Source organism: Salvelinus namaycush, chromosome 12 (assembly GCF_016432855.1).
Source record: "Salvelinus namaycush isolate Seneca chromosome 12, SaNama_1.0, whole genome shotgun sequence".
In the NCBI taxonomy this organism is placed as follows: Eukaryota; Metazoa; Chordata; class Actinopteri; order Salmoniformes; family Salmonidae; genus Salvelinus; species Salvelinus namaycush.
In genome coordinates this window covers 18,547,120-18,569,717 of record NC_052318.1, presented here as the reverse complement: position 1 = coordinate 18,569,717, position 22,598 = coordinate 18,547,120, and the positions used below count along the sequence as shown (strand labels likewise).

Sequence of the window (22,598 nt, the reverse complement as noted above, 5' to 3'; positions counted from 1 at the left end):
TGACGTCACTCGCTCTGAGACCTTGAAGTAGTTGTTCCCCTTACTCTGCAAGGGCCGCGGCTTTTGTGGCGCGATGGGTAACAATGCTTCGATGGTGGCAGTTGTTGATGTGTGCAGAGGGTCCCTGGTTCGGGCGAGGAGAGGGACGGAAGCTGTACTGTTACACATCACCCTTTTCAAGACTAACTTTTAATGAAAAGTTAAATATTGTACAGACCAGGAGACCAACTCCTGCACTGCCTGATTTGGTGCAACGAGGAAAGTGTTTTGAAAGGCATTTTCAAGTTAATAATTATGAGCACTGTCCGTGGATAACCGGCTGTGAGCTGACAAAAAAGCTTTACTGTTGGAATTGCCTACTCTTCAGCACCGATAATAGCTCAACCTGGACAACTGGTTTCAAAGATTTTGCCTGTTTGACAAAGTCAGCACTTTGACACCAAAACTCAACTTCACACCTGCGAGCTACAGTGAGTTTAAAAACATTTGGGGAAACAAAAGTAGACCTTCTTAACGAGCAGCGGCGCAATGAGTCACTTGCTCACAATAATAAAGTCAGGAACAACAGGGAGATTCTATAGCGCCTTATTCATACAGTTGTGTTTTTAGGAAAGCAATAATTAGCATTCAGAGGACATGATGACGGTAAAGAATCAGCTAATAAGGGAAACTACTTGGAAATACTGGATTTCATGAGAGCACGTTAAACTGTATGACAGCACGTTAAACTGCCATTTGGCTACGGCTACCGTGTTCACAGGCACTTCCAGCAAAATCCAAAATGGCCTGATACGCAGTTGCGAATGTAAAGACAGATGTCATGAAGGAAGAATTGAAGAAAATCCCCTTTGTAACCATCATGGTTGACGAGACGACAGACATCAGCAATGTAACCCAAATATCTTATGTGTTGCGTTACACTACAGATGGTGGTGTGAAGGAAAGGTTTTTCAAATGTGAGGATGTAACTGAGGATAAATGGGCAGAAGCGTTTGCTGCCCGAATTATCAGCTTTTTAGAGGAGTGTGAATGCACGGCCAAAGTTGTGGCACAGTGTTACGATTGGGCCGCAGTCATGGCCTCTGGTATAAACGGAGTACAAGCCAAGATGAGATAAACTATCCCGTAAACTCTGTTCTTTCATTGCTATGCGCACATTCTTAATCTGGTGATGTCACAAGGAAGGTGTTGCCATCCCAACTAAAAGAATGCAAGATTTTTTTTTTCATCTTTGTGGCCTAGCAGCGTTTTTCTCAAGATCTGTCAAACGAACAAAACTACTGGATGAAATATGCCAGCAAACACTACCCAGAGTGGCGCCACAACGATGGAACTTCTCCTCACCCTTAGTTTGCGCTGTGAATGAAAAAAAAGGCTTAACTCATTGAACTCTTTGAATACATAGTGGACCATCACGATGACTCTGATGAAGACACCGTTCACAGCGCAGATGGATACATGATGCACCTGACAAGCTTCGAGTTCTGCTTCCCGCTATCCGCGTTCTACTCCATATTTGCATACACCAACGCTCTGTTTGGAATATTGCAGAACAGGGAGTTTGACATACAGTTCTGCTTGTCCATGGTGGACGACTTCTGCAACACAACAGCTTTGATCACAATCGAAAAATAACTTCTTTCGGGTTTAAAATCAAAAGACAAGCTATATACACCTGCCATTGCCCAGTCCATAAAGAAGGACAATAGAATGGACTTCGTTTTTAAAGGATAATCATAATGGTGAGTGGACTTTTTGTTTTATTCTACAGCTTGCTTTTTGTTGCTATCTAATTCATATAATTTTGAATACAATGTGTAAAATATTATTTAAACTTTAGATCACAGGTTGTGTGGTAAAAACAAAGTAATGATGTTGCAATTGCAAGTACTGGGAACATGACATTTCATTTTGTGGTGCATTGTTTTATTGTTGCACGCTGGAGATAGAACATAAATTTGGATTAGCTAACAAAACGTGCCATTGGAACACAGGAGTGATGGTTGCTGATAATGGGCCTCTGTACGCCTATGTAGATATTTTATGGAATATCAGCCATTTCCATCTACAATAGCCATTTACAACATTAACAATGTCTACACTGCATTTCTGATCTATTTTATTTTATTTTAATGGACAAAAAAATAGATTTTCTTTCAAAAACAAGGACATTTCTATGTGACCCCAAACTTTTGAACGGTAGTGTATATATAATAATAATTTGACTACCACTGTTTTACACGGCCAGGATTAGATACTGTATACAGTATGCAAATGTATTGTGTACATATTGGTGTGGCCATGCAGTTGCATGACACCAATCTGAATGAAGCACAGATGAGACCCCAGAGCAATAACAAACAATAGGCTGCATTCAGCAGTAGTGGCAAGCCAGCAAAATATTGACTCAGTAGAAAGTCATACAGTATAGCTCTGTGTCCACCATCCCAGCTGTTTTGACAGCAATGCCACAGCTTTGACAGCTTTGTTTTGTGAACTGTTATACCATTGTGGTTACCAATTATGTATCTAATTTTAACTATCAGTGGCAGCAGTAACCACACTGTTTTGCACCTCTCCAATGTGATAGCTCAAAATGGCTGCCATGGCTGGTGGGTGTTGCATATTGGTAGTGGATGAGGTGATTTTCCCCGTACAATTTAAAGTACTTGGAGCACCAATAAAAAATGCCAATCAAATCCAATGGATTATTATTACAAAAATGATAATGGCCGTGGTTCGGTCAGTGGCGCTGTTTCCCCTACAGTAGATTCCATCTTTAGCACATCTCTACAGTAGATGCTCTCATGATCATTGCTCTACTGTAGACCATTTAGACAAGATATACACTGTATTTGGAAAGTATTCAGACCCCTTGACTTTTTCCACATGTTGTTACATTACAGCCTCCTTCTAAAATTGATTGAATCGTTTTCCCCCCCCCTCATCAATCTACACACAATACCCCATAATGACAAAGGAAAAACAGGTTTTTAGATTTTTTTGCCAATTTTATAAAATAAAAAAACTGAAATATTACATTTACATAAGTATTCAGACCCTTTACTCAGTACTTTGTTGAAGCACCTTTGGCAGCGATTACAGCCTTGAGTCTTCTTGGGTATGATGCTACAAGTTTTACACACCTGTATTTGGGGAGTTTCTCCCATTCTTCTCTGCAGATCATCTCAAGCTCTGTCAGGTTGGATGGGGAGCGTCGCTGCACAGTTATTTTCAGGTCTCTCCAGAGATATTCGATCGGGTTCAAGTACAGCTCTGACTGGGTCACTCAAGGACATTGAGACTTGTCCCAAAGCCACTCCTGCGTTGTATTGGCTGTGTGCTTTGAGTCATTGTCCTGTTGGAAGGTGAGGTCTGAGGTCTGAGGTCCTGAGTGCTCTGGAGCAGGTTTTCATCAAGGATCTCTCTGTACTTTGCTCTGTTCATCTTTCCTTGATCCTGACTAATCTCCCAATCCCTGCCGCTGAAAAACATCCCCACAGCATGATGCTGCCACCACCATGCTTCACCGTAGGGGTGGTGCCAGGTTTCCCCCAGATGTGACGCTTGGCATTCAGGCCAAAGTGTTCAATCTTGGTTTCATCAGACCAGAGAATTTTTTTTACATTTTATTTCACCTTTATTTAACCAGGTAGGCTAGTTGAGAACAAGTTCTCATTTACAACTGTGACCTGGCCAAGATAAAGCAAAGCATTTTGACACATACAACAACACAGAGTTACACATGGAACAAACAAACATACTATCAATAATACAGTAGAAAAAGTCTATATACAGTGTGTGCAAATGAGGTAGGATAAGGGAGTAATTACAATATAGCAATTAAACACTGGAATGGTAGATGTGCAGAAGATGAATGTGCAAGTAGAGATACTGGGGTGCAAAGGAGCAAGATAAATAAATAAATACAGTATGGGGATGAGGTAGTTGGATGGGCTAATCACAGATGGGCTATGTACAGGTGCAGTGATCTGTGAGCTGCTCTGACAGCTGGTGCTTAAAGCTAGTGAGGGAGATATGAGTCTCCAGCTTCAGTGATTTTTGCAGTTCGTTCCGGTCATTGGCAGCAGAGAACTGGAAGGAAAGGCGGCCTAAGGAAGAATTGGCTTTGGGGGTGACCAGTGAGATATACCTGCTGGAGCGTGTACTATGGGTGGGTGCTGCTATGGTGAACAGTGAGCTGAGATAAGGCGGGGCTTTACCTAGCAGAGACATGTAGATGATCTGGAGCCAGTGGGTTTGGCGACGAGTATGAAGCGAGGGTCAGCCAACGAGAGCGTACAGGTCGCATTGGTGGGTAGTATATGGGACTTTGGTGACAAAACGGATGGCACTGTGATAGACTGTATCCAATTTGTAGAGTGTTGGAGGCTATTTTGTAAATGACATCCCGAAGTCGAGGATCGGTAGGATGGTCAGTTTTACGAGGGTATGTTTGGCAGCATGAGTGAAGGATGCTTTGTTGCGAAAAAGGAAGCCGATTCAGGATTTAATTTTGGATTGGAGATGCTTAATGTGAGTCTGGAAGGAGAGTTTACAATCTAACCAGAAACCTAGGTATTTGTAGTTGTCCACATATTCTAAGTCAGAACCGTCCAGAGTAGTGATGTTGGACGGGCGGACAGGTGCGGGCAGCGATCGGTTGAAGAGCATGCATTTAGTTTTACTTGCATTTAAGAGCAGTTGGAGGCCACGGAAGGAGAGTTGCATGGCACTGAAGCTCGTCTGGAGGTTAGTTAACACAGTGTCCAATGAAGGGCCAGAGGTATACAGAATCTTGTTTCAAGTTGGATTACATGTTTTGCCCAATATTGCAGTCACAATTAGAGGTCGACCGATTAATCGGAATGGCCGATTAATTAGGGCCGATTTCAAGTTTTCATAACAATCAGAAATCGGTATTTTTGGACACCGATTTGACCGATTTTTTTCATTTTTATTTTTTATTTTTTTTACACCTTTATTTAATCTTTATTTAACTAGGCCAGTCAGTTAAGAACACATTCTTATTTTCAATAACGGCCTAGGAACGGTGGGTTGACTGCCTCGTTCAGGGGCAGAACGACAGCTTTTTACCTTGTCAGCTCGGGGGATTCAATCTTGCAACCTTACAGTTAACTAGTCCAACGCTCTAACCACCTGATTACATTGCACTCGACGAGGAGCCTGCCTGTTACGCGAATGCAGTAAGCCAAGGTAAGTTGCTAGCTAGCATTAAACTTATCTTATAAAGAACAATCAATCATAATCACTAGTTAACTACACATGGTTGATGATATTGCTAGTTTATCTAGCGTGTCCTGCGTTGCATATAATCGATGCGGTGCGTATCGTTGCTCCAATGTGTACCTAACCATAAACATCAATGCCTTTCTTAAAATCAATACACAGAAGTATATATTTTTAAACCTGCATAATTAGCTAAAAGAAATCCAGGTTAGCAGGCAATATTAACCAGGTGAAATTGTGTCACTTCTCTTGCGTTCATTGCACGCAGAGTCAGTGTATATACAACAGTTTGGGCCGCCTAATTTGCCAGAATTTTACGTAATTATGACATAACATTGAAGGTTGTGCAATGTAACAGGAATATTTAGACTTATGGATGCTACCCGTTAGATAAAATACGGAACGGTTCATTATTTCACTGAAAGAATAAACGTTTTTTTTTTCTTCGAGATGATAGTTTCCGAATTCGACCATATTAATGACCTAAGGCTCGTATTTCTGTGTGTTATTATGTTATAATTAAGTCTATGATTTGATAGAGCAGTCTGACTGAGCGATGGTAGGCACCAGCAGGCTCTTAAGCATTCATTCAAACAGCACTTTCGCGCGTTTTGCCAGCAGCTCTTCGTTGTGCTTCAAGCATTGCGCTGTTTATGACTTCAATCCTATCAACTCCCGAGATTAGGCTGGTGTAACCGATGTGAAATGGTTAGCTAGTTAGCGGGGTGCGCGTTAATAGCGTTTCAAACGTCACTCGCTCTGAGACTTGGAGTGGTTGTTCCCCTTGCTCTGCATGGGTAGCGCTGCTTCGAGGGTGGCTGTTGTCGATGTGTTCCTGGTTTGAGCCCAGGTAGGAGCGAGGAGAGGGACGGAAGCTATACTGTTACACTGGCAATACTAAAGTGCCTATTCGAACATCCAATAGTCAAAGGTTAATGAAATACAAATGGTATAGAGAGAAATAGTCCTATAATTCCTATAATAACTACAACCTAAAACTTTTTACCTGGGAATATTGAAGACTCATGTTAAAAGGAACCACCAGCTTCCATATGTTCTCATGTTCTGAGCAAGGAACTTAAACGTTAGCTTTCTTACATGGCATATAGTGCACTTTTACTTTCTTCTCCAACACTTTGTTTTTGCATTTAAACCAAATTGAACATGTTACATTATTTATTTGAGGCTAAATTGATTTTATTGATGTATTATATTAAGTTAAAATAAGTGTTCATTCAGTTTTGTTGTAATTGTCATTATTACAAATAAAATAAAAATATCGGCCGATTAATCGGTATCGGCTTTTTTTGGTCCTCTAATAATCGGTATCGGTATCGGTGTTGAAAAATCATAATCGGTCGACCTCTAGTCACAATAGCATGGGCTAGAATTACTAGTCGACATCCCGCTTTTGCTCTATTAGGTAGAACGCCTGCATTGATAGGAGCCTTAAAGTTTATTCTTATACCTTGACACCACGTACAGATTTTGACTTGAAAACTGTACACATGGAACTAAAAATACAATTGGTTTGTTTAAGTACACATTCAATGACTCTTCAAGGCAATTTGAAGATTTACTGCATCAGTAGTCCCAGACAGCCAATGAAATGTAAGCAGATTAGAATCAAGCACCAGCAGTGTATGTATAATCTAAATCACATTGAATATTGGTTCGACTTCTCCTTAATTCCAGACATTGTAACTTTCTGAATTAGTTAAGAATCATTAAGCAATGTTGGTGAAACACAACAGAGACCCCATTTTCTAGCAGCGAGAAAGGAAAAACAAAATGGTTACTCTTGAAACTCACAGTTTGCTTTGGAGCAGTGCGGGGATTCCAGTACACAATGTAGCTGGAATTGGTTAATTACAGTAGCTGAACAGTGAAAACAGTTAGATTGAATTAAAGGCACAGCTGAATAGATGTTTTATCATTACATGTAGTTAATCATTTTTGGATGCTTAAGATGCTTTTTTTCTGCTGGTTTTTCAGGCGTGCATCAAAGCATAATATTATGATGCTCAAAGACTGGGATATTGTGAGCCCCTATGGCTGCGTTTGCACAGGCAGGCCAATTCTGATATTTTTTCCACTAATTGGTCTTTTGACCAATCACTTCAGATCTTTTTCAGAGCTGATCTGATTGCTCAAAATACCAATTAGGGAAAAAAAGATCAGAATTGGGCTGCCTGTGTGAACGCAGCCATTATGCACATGAGCCATGAAAATCCCAAAGCTACTTACTATCTGCTTATTCTGGAGAGTCATTGTGTTCCGTGCTTTGCCAGGATGGCTAATTTCAAAACCCAATATAGACTGTTTATAGATGTTTGTGACAAAATTAATCTCTCTTTGTCAAATTCCTATCCTCACAAATACCTGAATACATTTTCATCTGTTTGAGGACAAGATATATGGATTGTCACATTATGTAAGAATACAGAAAGGAGTTCAGAAGAATGCTAAATAATAGGTGAAGGTTGTGAGGTTTGATTGTCATTGGTCTATTGTGATGATAGCTGAACCCTGAAAACAGATGTTAGCTGGCTGGTCCATCTGCTAGCCTTTAAGCTAGGAACTAGCAAGTAAATTAGATAGCAACTAGCAAGTAACAGAGCTAGCAAGTTCCTAGGCTAGCAAGTCACTAAGGCTGCAACTAGAGCCCTCAAACTCAACTCTGGACCTCAAAGGCAGTTCCACTGCATTATTTCATTGTTCCCCTCTAATCAGGGACTGATTTAGACCTTTGACACCAGGTGTGTGCAATTAATTATCAGATAGAACAGAAAAACAGCGGTCACCAGACTTTTTAGTGTAAGAGTTTAATACCCCTGAACTAGAGGGTGCACATATAAGAGCCAAATCCTAATTAAGGATGTTGTCCATGGTGAAGTAGCCGGTTTGAATCCTGACCTATATAAATATTATAACATATACAAACATTTATTCTACTTCATCGACCAGCACTTCAACATAAACAGGTTTTAGTTAGCCATCATGTATAGCAAAACAGACGCAAAGCCCCCACAAGGCCTCATAGCTTGATATATAGCACAAGATAATTCAAACCCCCTTCTTTTGTTGACAGATCTAGAGGGAACTAGGATTGGACTGCCATTTTCACATTTCAAGAAAAGCCAATCATTCTGTGAAAAGGGGTATTGAAGATTTGATGGTTTTCTTGCTTCACTTGTAAAATTCCTCATTCAGCTGTATTCCCTACAGACAGCCCACCAGTGGAGCACATATCTAGTATTTTCCATTGGACTAGATTTGTCCGGGACTTGACAAATGACACTGTCGTTATGCTCAGTGTCATGTGTTCACTCTACATAAATGGGAAAGGGCACTCCATAATTCATCCTTGTGAAAGAAGGGTTCTGTAATAAAATCACAACTCTGTTTAATTTCAATTTAATATTTCTTTATTATAGAAAATACAGTATAGTGAATATAATAATCCTACTTCTGTCATAAATAGTACACAGATGAAGTTATAAACAGACCTTTTAAAACAAACCATTGCTTTGGACTAAAAACAATGCTCTGTTTTCAGAGTCCACAAGCCAGTTACCTTCACCTTCAGAAGGCATTTGCCCTGAAGTTTGACCACCCTTAAACTAAAGTGGCTGTTTAATATTGAAACAGTGTGCTTTCGTCTAGTGTGTTGTCTTGTGTTTGGTAATGGAAAACAGAATCTCTGTTCCCTACACTCTGTGGTCATGCTCTAAAACAGTGGTTCCCAAACTTTTTATAGTCCCGTACCCCTTCAAACGTTCAACCTCCAGCTGCGTACGCACCAGGGTCAGCACACTCTCAAATGTAGTTTTTTTGCCATAATTGTAAGCCTGCCACACATATACATATACACATATACATTTATTAAACATAAGAATGAGTGTGAGTTTTTGTCACAACCCGGCTTGTGGGAAGTGACAAAGAGCTCTTATAGGACCAGGGCACAAATAATAATAATAATCAATCATTTTGCTCTTTATTTAACCATCTTACATATAAAACCTTATTTGTTCATCGAAATTGTGAAGAACTCACCACAGGTTAATGAGAAGGGTGTGCTTGAAAGGATGCACATAACAGTCTGTCTTAAATCATTTTCCACACACAGTCTGTGCCTGTATTTAGTTTTCATGCTAGTGAGGGCCGAGAATCCACTTTCCCATAGGTACGTGGTTGCAAAGGGCATCAGTGTCTTAACAACACGATTTGCCAAGGCAGGATAATCTGAGCGCAGCCCAATCCAGAAATCTGCTAGTGGCTTCTGATTGGATTCAATTTTCACAGAACCGCTTGTTGCAATTTCGATGAGGCTCTCTTGTTCAGATATCGGTAAGTGGACTGGAGGCAGGGCATGAAAGGGATAACGAATCCAGTTGTTTGTGTCTTCTGTTTCGGGAAAGTACCTGCATAATTTAGCACCCAACTCACTCAGGTGCTTTGCTATATCACATTTGACATTGTCCGTAAGCTTGAGTTCATTTGCACACAAAAAATCATACAATGATGGAAAGACCTGTGTGTTGTCCTTGTTAATACAGACAGAGAAGAGCTCCAACTTCTTAATCAAAGGCTCAATTTTGTCCCGCACATTGAATATAGTTGCGGAGAGTCTCTGTAATCCTAGATTCAGATCATTCAGGTGAGAAAAAACATCACCCAGATAGGCCTGTCGTGTGAGAAACTCGTCATCGTGCAAGCGGTCAGACAAGTGAAAATTATGGTCAGTAAAGAAAACTTTAAGATCGTCTGTCAATTAAAAAAAAAAAAAAAAACGTGTCAATACTTTGCTCATTGATAACCAGCGCAGTTCTGTATGTTGTAAAGCGTAACATGGTCGCTGCCCATATCATTGCATAGTGCAGATAATACACGAGAGTTCAGGGGCCTTGTTTTAACAAAGTTAACCATTTTCACTGTAGTGTCCAAAACTTCTTTCAAGCTATCAGGTATTCCCTTGGCAGCAAGAACCTCTCGGTGGATGTACAGTGTACCGAAGTGGTGTCGGGAGCAACTGCTTGCACAAACGTTACCACTCCAACTATGTCTCCCTGTCATGGCTTTTGCGCCATCAGTACAGATACCAACATGATCAGCAGCTAGAGTAACGGTAAATGTGATTGGATGTTAATTATTTGACTAGGCTAATTGTATTTGACATTGTGTTGTTATTTCGCTGAACACTAGATAGCTAAATTTTATTTTTGGTAGTGAAACGAGGCTGCTCAGCCGAGAAAAAAACCTAACCCAAATGTATAGCCCCGTTGGAAAGTATAAATGGATTGTTTGAAAATGTGAAGATTATTATATTTATTTATTTGTATAAATGTGAATCACATTTTTATTTGGCGTACCCCCGACGGCATTGTGCGTACCCCCCAGTTTGGGAATACCTGCTACAGACCAACACAGGGAGTTCAGAGATAATCACAGGTACACTATAATTACAGTTCAAACTAATGCCCAAATCAAGCTCACAATGAGTATTGATGTTTTAAAGCACCTCTTCTCATGGCCTCCTCCTCAATACTTATTACAATAGACAGGGCTGGTAATTAGCCACTCTGACATTAGCTAATTATTTTAAACAGAATTGAAGGCTCTCGATTAGCAAACTGCTATTTAATTTAACCTGATTGTATTTTGTCATTGTTTTGTCTGGCTATGTTGTATGTAGCCAAACGTCCCCTCACGTAGACCGACAGGCTGTGTCTGAAAACATTATCCTTGTTTCCTCTCTCCTTGTTTCCTTAATTCCTCTCAAAGCTCATTAGAAGAGGGGGTCCCAGTGAGCGACTTTCGATCCTTTCTGCCAATTACTTTTGAGAGGAATTAAGGAAACAAGGATGTAGGAAGCAAGGATTTGATGTTTAGTAAGGTTTTCAGACACAGCCCAGGCTCCATCATGTTTGTCTCGCCAGATAGTTGTGAGATCATTTATATGTCTCTCTTGTCTGAGGGAGCCCAACAAAGTTGCTACCGTACGTTGCAGCCAATGTAATGACGGTCATCAATCCACCTAGCAACTAGAGCCAGGCTATCATTTATCTCTTTGCTGGGGCTCTGGGAGCAGCCCGGGCTCCTGACAATGATCTGCAATCACTAAAAGTCTTCTGCTGCGACTTGGTGACCTATCCATATATTAGAGCCGTAGTCCACATATAAATAAGAAGAAGGCTAGTACACATCATTTTGAGAAAACATGGAGCTTTTTAACATGCCCGACAGAGGGACGGAGGCTTATGCTTAAAGATTTCTCCAACATCATGTTAATGATTAACAATTAAAGGAACACTCATTGTACTGGAGTGAAAACATTTGTTGTACAAGGATATCTAGTGAGAGAGGATCTGAGGCTCTGGAAGACATTGTTTGTCTGACTGCGTCTTTTTTTGCAGGTAAATGGAGATCTTTCTAATGCATCCTGTTCCTAATATTACCATATTTCCAGCTGTCAGTATCCATGTCCTGCAGATACATATCAATGGGATAACTCGTTATTTTCCCTGATAGTGATGTTGTTATTTTTAAATGTTAAGGTCTGGAGTTGTTTTCTAGATATGTAACTCTCAATGACCAGATCTCTTCTTTACATTGGGTTTCACATAAGATGTTGCTATATAGCAATATCCCATCAAAAATAAAAATAATAATAATGCTAACAACAAGGTATTTCTATCTTTATTAACCAAATATGTTTGCTTGCAGCCTAACATTTTATGCCGCTGCTGTGCCAGGTTGGTTCTCTATTTTATTTGTTATCTATTCAAGACCTCTCCAAATTGGATCTGCATTTGGCCATTAATAATGTTCAACAATTTAGATTTCCCAGTAGTGCTATTAACCTACTGAAGCATGCTGAAGTCAATCAGTTTGGGAAGTTTAAACTGCAAGGAGGTTCCGCAACCTGACATTAAAGTGGCACAAGGGAAATGAAAATGTGAGGACACCGAAATCAGTCTAAACATTTTGTAAAAATCAGTTCATGCTGTCTATTAGCAAGCAAATTACCACAAATTAATGCTGCTGTCTAGTCAGATTTTCAAATCAGGATGGAACAATATTGTAGGAGTAAGAAACACTGAATTACAACTTAGAATTCCTTAGTAAACAACATTAAAGCGTAATATGACGTTATAACGTACTAAAACCATGTAACAAAAGGAAATGTAAATGGACAGTTTGACAGGTCTTTTTACACTACAGTGTTGGGTTGCCATTGGAGTTCTATTTCAAATCGAATCAAAGTTTTTGTCACATGCTTCATAAACAACTGGTGTAGTAAACTAACAGTGAAATGCTTACTTCCCAACAATGCAGAGAAAAAAATAGAAAAATAACAAATTAATAGAAAAATAATAAGACAAGGAAAAAATACAAGTAACAAATATATATATTTTTTTATTCATCCCCCTCTTCCGAGGACAAAAATATATATTTCTTGTTTTAACTGTTTTTTTTTGTTACGTATACATACTGTACATACATTTTACATATTACATGTTGCATACTACATACATGGTACCTTTATATACATCATATCAAAGATATATATGACAAAGGTATATATACACTGCTCAAAAAAATAAAGGGAACACTTAAACAACACAATGTAACTCCAAGTCAATCACACTTCTATGAAATCAAACTGTCCACTTAGGAAGCAACACTGATTGACAATAAATTTCACATGCTGTTGTGCAAATGGAATAGACAAAAGGTGGAAATTATAGGCAATTAGCAAGACACCCCCAATAAAGGAGTGGTTCTGCAGGTGGTGACCACAGACCACTTCTCAGTTCCTATGCTTCCTGGCTGATGTTTTGGTCACTTTTGAATGCTGGCGGTGCTTTCACTCTAGTGGTAGCATGAGACGGAGTCTACAACCCACACAAGTGGCTCAGGTAGTGCAGCTTATCCAGGATGGCACATCAATGCGAGCTGTGGCAAGAAGGTTTGCTGTGTCTGTCAGCGTAGTGTCCAGAGCATGGAGGCGCTACCAGGAGACAGGCCAGTACATCAGGAGACGTGGAGGAGGCCGTTGGAGGGCAACAACCCAGCAGCAGGACCGCTACCTCCGCCTTTGTGCAAGGAGGAGCACTGCCAGAGCCCTGCAAAATGACCTCCAGCAGGCCACAAATGTGCATGTGTTAGCATATGGTCTCACAAGGGGTCTGAGGATCTCATCTCGGTACCTAATGGCAGTCAGGCTACCTCTGGCGAGCACATGGAGGGCTGTGCGGCCCCACAAAGAAATGCCACCCCACACCAGTCAGTGTCTAGTTTGAGTGTCTAGTTTGAGAAACAGACTTCTCACAAGTCCTCAACTGGCAGCTTCATTAAATAGTACCCGCAAAACACCAGTCTCAACGTCAACAGTGAAGAGGTGACTCCGGGATGCTGGCCTTCTAGGCAGTGTTCCTCTGTCCAGTGTCTGTGTTCTTTTGCCCATCTTAATCCTTTATTTTTATTGGCCAGTCTGAGATATGGCTTTTTCTTTGCAACTCTGCCTAGAAGGCCAGCATCCCGGAGTCACCTCTTCACTGTTGATGTTGAGACTGGTGTTTTGCGGGTACTATTTAATGAAGCCAGTCTGAGATATGCTTTTTCTTCGCAACTCTGCCTAGAAGGCCAGCATCCCGGAGTCGCCTCTTCACTGTTGACGTTGAGACTGGTGTTTTGCGGGTACTGATTATACTTTGGATCAGTACACCCAGTCATTACAAAAGATACAGGCGTCCTTCCTAACTCAGTTGCCAGAGAGGAAGGAAACCGCTCAGGAATTTCACCGAGGCCAGTGGTGACTTTTAAACAGTTACCGATTTTAATGGCTATGATAGGAGAAACTGAGGATGGCTCAACAACATTGTAGTTACTCCACAATACTAACCTAATTGACAGAGTGAAAAGAAGGAAGACTGTACAGAATAAAACATATTCAAAAACATGCATCCTGGTTGCAACAAGGCATTAAAGTAATAATGCAACAAATGTGGCAAAGCAATTAATTTTTTTTATTTTTATTTTTTATTTTTTTTAAATTTTATCCCCTTTTCTCCCCAATTTTTTCGTGGTATCCAATCGCTAGTAATTACTATCTTGTCTCATCGCTACAACTCCCGTACGGGCTCGGGAGAGACGAAGGTCGAAAGCCATGCGTCCTCCGAAGCACAACCCAACCAAGCCGCACTGCTTCTTTAACACAGCGCGCCTCCAACCCGGAAGCCAGCCGCACCAATGTGTCGGAGGAAACACCGTGCACCTGGCCCCCTTGGTTAGCACGCACTGCGCCCGGCCCGCCACAGGAGTCGCTGGAGCGCGATGAGACAAGGATATCCCTACCGGCCAAACCCACCCTAACCCGGACGACGCTAGCCCAATTGTGCGTCGCCCCACGGACCTCCCGGTCGCGGCCGGCTGCGACAGAGCCTGGGCGCGAACCCAGAGACTCTGGTGGCGCAGTTAGCACTGCGATGCAGTGCCCTAGACCACTGCGCCACCCGGGAGGCTGCAATTAACTTTTTGACCTGAATACAAAGTGTTATATTTGAGGCAAATCCAATACAACTTATTACTGAGTACCACTCTCCATATTTTAAAGCACGTGGCTGCATCCCGTTATGAGTATATCGTTAAGGACTGGGGATTTTTTTCAGGATAAAGAATTGATGAAATGGAGCTAAGCCCAGGCAAAATCCTAGAGGAAAAACTGGTTCAGTCTGCTTTCGACCAGACACTGGGAGATAAATTCACCTTTCAGCAGGACAATAACCTAAAACACAAGGCCAAATCTACACTGGAGTTGCTTTCTATTCAGGCTATAACGTGACAAAATGTGGACTAAGTCAAGGGGTATGAATACATTCTGAAGGCACTGTATGTGATATGTCAAAAGAGATTAGTGCATAAAGGTTAAATACAGAAATTGGTTAACTATTTAACTAACTATTTCCATTGTAGTTCTATTGCCATATATTGCCATTGGAGTTCAATTTAGGTCATTTTAAGGCTTAGGTGATTGCAGCACAAAACCAATTTGGATAGTATTTGCTTGTAATATTTATACAAGTAAGACATGCATTTTTTAACAATTGCTTCTACTATTGTAGCTGGCAACTCAAGACCACATGCTGTGTTCCCGTAATGATTAAGGGTGTCAATTTCGGCTATTTGTTGTCTGTTGAATCAATGAGTGGCCATGCCAACAAACAGTACATTTAAATATCCTGGTTCATAGAATGTTAATTGTTAATATTTCTAAATATTTCTCTCCCTGCAGCTCTCTCAAGGAAAAACACAGTACATGAATGTTATTGTATTTAATTCAACTCACTATCATTAAACCATGAAAGACATCATTCAGTGATGTACCAGACCAAAGTACTCCCATGGAGCTTTGCTCAATTGTAGTTTAATGTTCTCTACTACATAACTTACTGGGTTTTACTGTTTAATGCATAACGTATGAATTAAAGTAAATACTGTATGGTGTCTAATATAACTTATATGATTATTAGATGAACGGAAGAGATAAGGATGATTTTGTATAAAGTAAATATGGCGTCTGTCTGTTGGATGGTGATATGGAATCTCGAGCAGAATAGTTGTTATTCTATTAAATATCCCTCCACTCAGGTGGCTGACACTTTGTTATTCTGCGGTATCTATCGCCTTTCAATGTCCCCCTGGAACAGATGATTTTGTTGGCTGTTTATTTAACTGTGTGTGTCCAAGTTCGGCTTGTGGCGGTAGGCGAGCTCCGTATAAGTATCTGTCTCAGCCTTGATTCCTGAATGAAGAGTTGAGGGCACAATAAGTAACACTTATTATCAAGGGACACATGGAGGTATGCTCGAGTTCACCGCCATATTTTTGATGGAGGCCTCTGGATACAGAATTGATAGGCTCAGTAAAAACCTGCTGGATGTCCGCTCCAGTTAAAAGGATTTATGGTGTAAGAGCTCATACTGTAGTCATTAGGGACGAATGGAGAGGCAGCAACACTGGATGGCGTACAGACATGGCTGTCCTCACTGCAGCAGTCGAAACACAATCTCAAAATGACATAGTTATTTTAGAAACAAGAGGGTGTGAGCTGAGGAAAGCAGAGAGAAAAAGGGAGGGAAGACTTTTGTTTGTGAATGCAGTCATTGCCAAGCGACGTCAGAGTGTTTGGTATCATTGAGAACTGCTTAATCTTGTGGTTGTCAATGGTTCCAATACATTCCCTACACTTCTGCTGGCCCATAGACTACTTTCAGGGCGAGGAACCATCTAAGATCAAGTTGTAAATTAGTGAACTACTCTTTTAAGGCAAGCTTTCCTCTTTTGACCTTGTGATGTGTCTGAATTTTTCTGTGAAGGAGGGGTTTGCTAGGGTTTGCCCTCGTACTGGAGTTCATCAGAAACATAATTCAACTAGGCATTGTACTACCTGGCCTATACTGGAATCATGTGATCTGAACTAAGCGATATTTGCATATTTTTGCAACATTTATTTCAATGTTTAAAGAATACTCCCAAACTATGGGTTATTTGTTGTGTTACAAACATTCCATACACTTTTCACATCTCCATGTTTTACCCTGGTGACAGCCATTTAATCCTCTTGGAATAATGATTGAATGTGGTGAACACAGTTAAACTGACGGTTTGTGCTATCAGCGATTCACATTGACACCCACCATTGTACTGTGAAGCAAAAGCCTTGACACCGGGTTACAAGTGGCTCTGACAGCTATCATAGATTCCCTATCATTAATTGTGATAATACAGTAACATGCAGCGAGACTGTGTACACATTCAACACTGCTGACCTTTCTCTTGAATAAATGAATACCTAATGAATAATTCATCATAATTATTTGTTGTATTATTTTTCTGCCTTGTTTTTGGAGTAAAAGTAATACACATGCCACAACCACGCGTGACCTTCTCATGGAACAAGGATGAATATTTATAGAGCACTATTTTCACGACAAAAGTGGTCAGAGTGGTGTATGTGATTTAACATTATTTACCCTATTTAGATAAACAACAAATATGTGATGTTCCTGTAAATATTTCAGTCAAAACCGTTTTATTACTTGAGTGGTTATAGTATTTCAATTACAAGAAGAGGGATTAAACTCATCATGGTCCAGACTGAAGGCGTCAGTAGCTCTCCAGGACCAGTGTTGGACATCTCTGCTCTGTAGATATTCAACTTACTGACAGTTTCATTTGTTGTCAACTGCAACATGAAACAAACTTTTACAGCAAGGGTAGTAGTAACTGGTTTAAGGGAAGCGGGAGGACTTATACTGTTCTCTCTGTCCATCTAATCGGTCTTCTTATTTACTTAATGAAATACGTGTGAACATTGATTACTAAGACAACTTAGTAACTGCATGACAAGGAGAGGCAGTTGATTAATGAATGTAGCGGGTAGTGTTGATGGTATGACCATTTACAGATCATAAGGCAATCCATAGTAAGTTATTTATCATGTCAGATAAATAAAAGCACAACCAATCTTTCAAAACAACCTTTAAGGCAAGCTTTCCTCTTTGTTGCAAAGCGAACAAAGGGTCACTGAACTAAAACACTCCAATGGGCTGTATTGCTGGACAGAGCAAAGGTTATTGGCCTTTTGTCATGAATATAACTTTTTTGTTTTACTGTTGAATATTGTTATTTCACTTTTCCTTAGGTAATACTTTTTTGAAGAAATCAGTCACTCACGTTAACCTTTAGTCTAAGATTTGCATCACAAATTGTACAGTTCTCCAATAGTTTTGATATATGCCCACGGAGACTTGCTCTTCCTTGTCCCCGTTTGGTATGCACTGGAAGTCGAATTGGTATTATGAGCATTATGATATTCCTCCACTGAAGTTCATTGGATTGAAGGTTAGGCAAAGAGGTTAGGATCCAATAATCTGTCCTGAATACAAATCACATGTTGTTTGTTACCACCAGTTCTCTTGGGGACTCAGAGAGACATCAGTTTAGGCTTCTCTCTTTTTCAAATAAATGGTTTGACTGGGCTTTTCCACAAAGCATGCCTACTGGAGAATGCCAAGGATATGCAAATCGGACTTGGCGTACATTCTCATTGTAAATTGAAATTTAGCACAGGTGCTGACATTTAAATCAATGTATCATGATAATTGTGACAGAATAAATTTGCAAAACACTAAGCATACGTTTTGTTTCCATAGAATGCTTGAATCATTTCTAATGAGCCTCGTGTATGTCATTTGGTGTTGAGTGTGCATAAAATCAATTTATAAGCCAAAAATTACCACCAATCAATAGACACACTGGATGTAGGAAAATAGACGCTAATGCTTCAGAAAGTATTCACACACCTCAACATTTTGTTGTGTTACAGCCTGAATTTAAAATGGATTAAATTGAGATGTATTGTCGCTGGCCTACATACAATACCCCATAATGTCAAAGTGGAATTATGTTTTCTAAATGTTTACAAATTAATAAAAAATGTAAAGCTGAAATGTCTTGAGTCAATAAGTATTCAACCCCTTTGTTATGGCAAACCTAAATAAGTTCAGGAGTAAACATGTGCTAAACAAGACACATAATAAGTTGCATGGACTCACTCTGTTTGCAATAATAGTTTTAACATGATTTTTCAATGACTACCTCATCTCTGTACCCCACATATACAATTAGCTGTATGGTCCCTCAGTCGAGCAGTGAATTTCAAACACAGATTCAACCACAAAGACCAGGGAGGTTTTCCAATGCCTCGCAAAGAAGGGCACCTATTGGTAGATGGGTAAAACGAAAAGGGGTCATTGAATATCCCTTTGAGCATGGGGATGTTATTAATTACATTTTGGATGGTGTATCAATACATGCAGTCCCTACAAAGATACAGGCGTCCTTCCTAACTTAGTTGCCGGGGAGGAAGGAAACCACTCAGGGATTTCCCCATGAGGCCAATGGTGACTTTTTAACAGTTAGAGTTTAATGGCTGTGATAGGAGAAAACTGAGGATGGATCAACATTGTAGTTACTCCACAATACTAACCTAATTGACAGAGTGAAAAGAATAATAATATAATTTCAGTAGTTCTCTATTATGATAAAAAAAATATCACATAGCTCATTAGTACACCCTTGTGGTTGAATATATATGTATCTATTGTAGGTCCTAGGATACAACAATGAATAATGTGGAACAAATAAATACCATCAAAGGACACCTTAAAATGTACAATAATGAACACCTTGTGAAACAGCTGTGAAAACCAACCTGGCAATATTTAAGATTTTTAAAACATAAACGTTGATGTTTTTTTGGTACAGTTAATCATTATTTTATTTTCACATATTTTTTTCTATATATGCATGTCAAGAGTGTCAAGTTCCTTGGTGTCCACATCACCAACAAACTATCATGGTATGTGTATGTATGTGTGTATATATACACGGATAGATTGTTGTTTCCATCAATGTAATTGTCTGCATCATTTCCAATCCACCATATATTTTTTGGGTAAATATATATATATATACACACATACATACATACACATTATGTGTATATATATACATATATATATATACACACATAAATATCCATACATATACACACACATATACACATATATATATGTATGTATTTATGTATATATATATATATACACATATATATATGTATGTATTTATGTATATATATATATGTGTATATACATATATATGTATATATATAATATATATATGTGTGTATATATATACATATACGTATATACATATGTATATATATGTATGTATATGTGTGTGTGTGTATATATATATATATATATATATATATATATATATATATATATATATATATATATATATATATATATGTGTATATATATTTACCCCAAAAATATATGGTGGATTGGAAATGATGCAGACAATTACATTGATGGAAACAACAATCTATCCGTAATATTTAAGCTGATCCACTCCCTAATATTCGTTTTTTTAGCTATCATGGTCCAAACACAAGAAGAGGGCACGATAACACCTTTTCCCCCTCAGGAGACTGAAAAGATTTGGCATGGTTCCCCAGATCCTCATAAAAGTTCTACAGCTGCACCATCGAAAGCATCCGGACCATTTGCATCACCGCCTGGTATGGCAACTGCTCAGCATCCGACCATAAAGCGCTACATAGGGTAGTGCGTACGGCACAATACATCACTGAAGCCAAGCTTCCTGCCATCCAGGACCTATATACTAGGTGGTGTCAGAGGAAGTCTTTGACTCCAGTCACCCAAGTCATAGACTGTTCTCTCTGCTACCGCACGGTAAGCGGTGCCGGAGCGCGTTTAGTACAAACCGTTCCGCAACGTAGCAAACGATCATCAAGTGAACTGAATGCACCTCAGGTGTTTTTGTCTGGGGCTACAACATAAATGTGTGCAGTTGGGGTACTCGGGGAGAGCTCAAAGAAGTCAGTTATGTTATCAAGGTCCTGGGGACTCACAGGCTGTTGTTCCATCCCAGTGCTAACATACTTGATTGAAATTCTCAAGGGCATGGTGTTTAGTTGAATCAGTGCTACTATTGGTCTGGAACAAAAGCCTGTACATCATGTGGGTCCCCAGTAACAGTATTGAAGAACACTGCTAACCTATATTGTATAAGAAATCCTGAGGTCTTACTTTATCAAAAACGTCATACAAAAGCCACATCCTCACACAATAGTAGCATCAGCTGCATCATCGAGAGCATCCTGACGGGTTGCATCACTGCCTGGAATGGCAACTGCTCGACCTCTGACCGCACGGCAAGCAGTACCGGAGCTCCAAGTCTAGGTCCAAGAGGCTCCTAAACAGCTTCTACCCCCAAGCCATAAGACTCCTGAACAGCTAATCAAATGGCTACCCAGACTATTTGCATTCCCCCCCCCCCCCCCCCCCCACGCTGCTGCTACTCTCTGTTATTATCTATGCATAGCCACTTCTCCACCGGTGCCCCCGCACATTGACACATTGACTCTGTACCGGTACCCCCTGTATATAGCCCCACTATTGTTGATTACTGCTGCTCTTTAATTATTTGTTATTCTTTATTCTCTTACTTTTTTTTAGATATTTTCTTAAATATCTGCATTGTTGGTTAAGGGCTTGTAAGTAAGCATTTCACTGTAAGGTGTTGTATTCGGCGCATGTGACAAATAACATTTGATTTGATTTGGTCGGTCAGACATCACTTGATGAACATCACTCGATTGTGCTTCACAACAGAATGGACACAATAGAACACTGTAAAACTATGCTGAAATGCATAACACATCCTCTCTCTGTTATTTCTGTTTTCCTCACAGATGTACTGTGGATAGCAAGGTATCGCGGGTCGCTTGGCTCAACCGCACCACCATTCTCTACGCGGGGGCTGACAAGTGGTCTCTGGACCCTCGAGTGGTCCGAATGGACAACACACCCATGACAGAGTACAGCATAAAGATCCAGAATGTGAATGTACACGACGAGGGGCCCTACGTGTGCTCCATCCTCACAAGCAACAAACCCAAATCATCCAAAGTGCATCTCATCGTTCAAGGTACTGCACTTCTTCTTCTCTCAGATTCTGTACATTTACATAGTTCACTTGTGGTTTGTGATGAGAGATTTGTCAATTTTCCTTCTAGACGCATAGGGCTGAATAGATATCACTATCTTTGCTTGGTAGTCTGACTGATTTTAGTGTTACGTTTACAGATGCTATATTTCAAACTCGGGACTGTGATTGTTTTGACTTAACCGGTGGGAAGGCATGAGAGATAAAGAGAAGGAAAAGTTCTTAGTCGCCTTCGCCAGGATGATCTAATTATCTGAAACTTGCCAAACGTGACTCCCTGAGATGAAATTGGGATTTAATCTAGGTTTAATTTCAGATCGTTGATAGATATTGATTTGGGGACACAGCAAGTTGGGGAATACCGTGGCCCCGTTTCAGTGCAAGGGCTTACTAAATCAGCTGTCGATACCTGGACTTTTGTTATCATTTACAGTGAACTCAATTTTCTTCTCGCTCAGTTTCCAAAAACAATTAGCACCACTGCCCTTTGTCGGTTTTAGTGGTACAGATCATGTAGACACACTCATTTGACGTTTAATTAAAACTGAACAAGATTAACTAAGGACGAGACAGTTTTTTATCATGTAGGATCTTGCATTTAGAAAGGGACTAATGCCACAACAAACAACAGTATGCATGGAATCATAAAATAATTGACATTAGACATTATTTGGCAATGTCTATTTCTTGCTCAAAAGAGTCCCCAAGGGTTCTTTATTGTCTTATTTGAAAATGCAACTTTT

At 39.9% G+C, this 22,598-nt stretch overlaps 1 protein-coding gene across 1 annotated transcript in view; it reads left to right on the top strand.

The window, feature by feature from the left end:
* The window catches only part of LOC120056981 (opioid-binding protein/cell adhesion molecule-like), a 186,051-nt gene that overhangs the window by 79,721 nt on the left and 83,732 nt on the right, over nucleotides 1-22,598 (top strand). Inside the window, exon 2 of the mRNA XM_039005309.1 lies at nucleotides 21,602-21,837. Within this exon, the coding sequence (XP_038861237.1) occupies nucleotides 21,602-21,837 (236 nt within the window). The remainder of the gene's footprint in view (nucleotides 1-21,601; nucleotides 21,838-22,598) is intronic.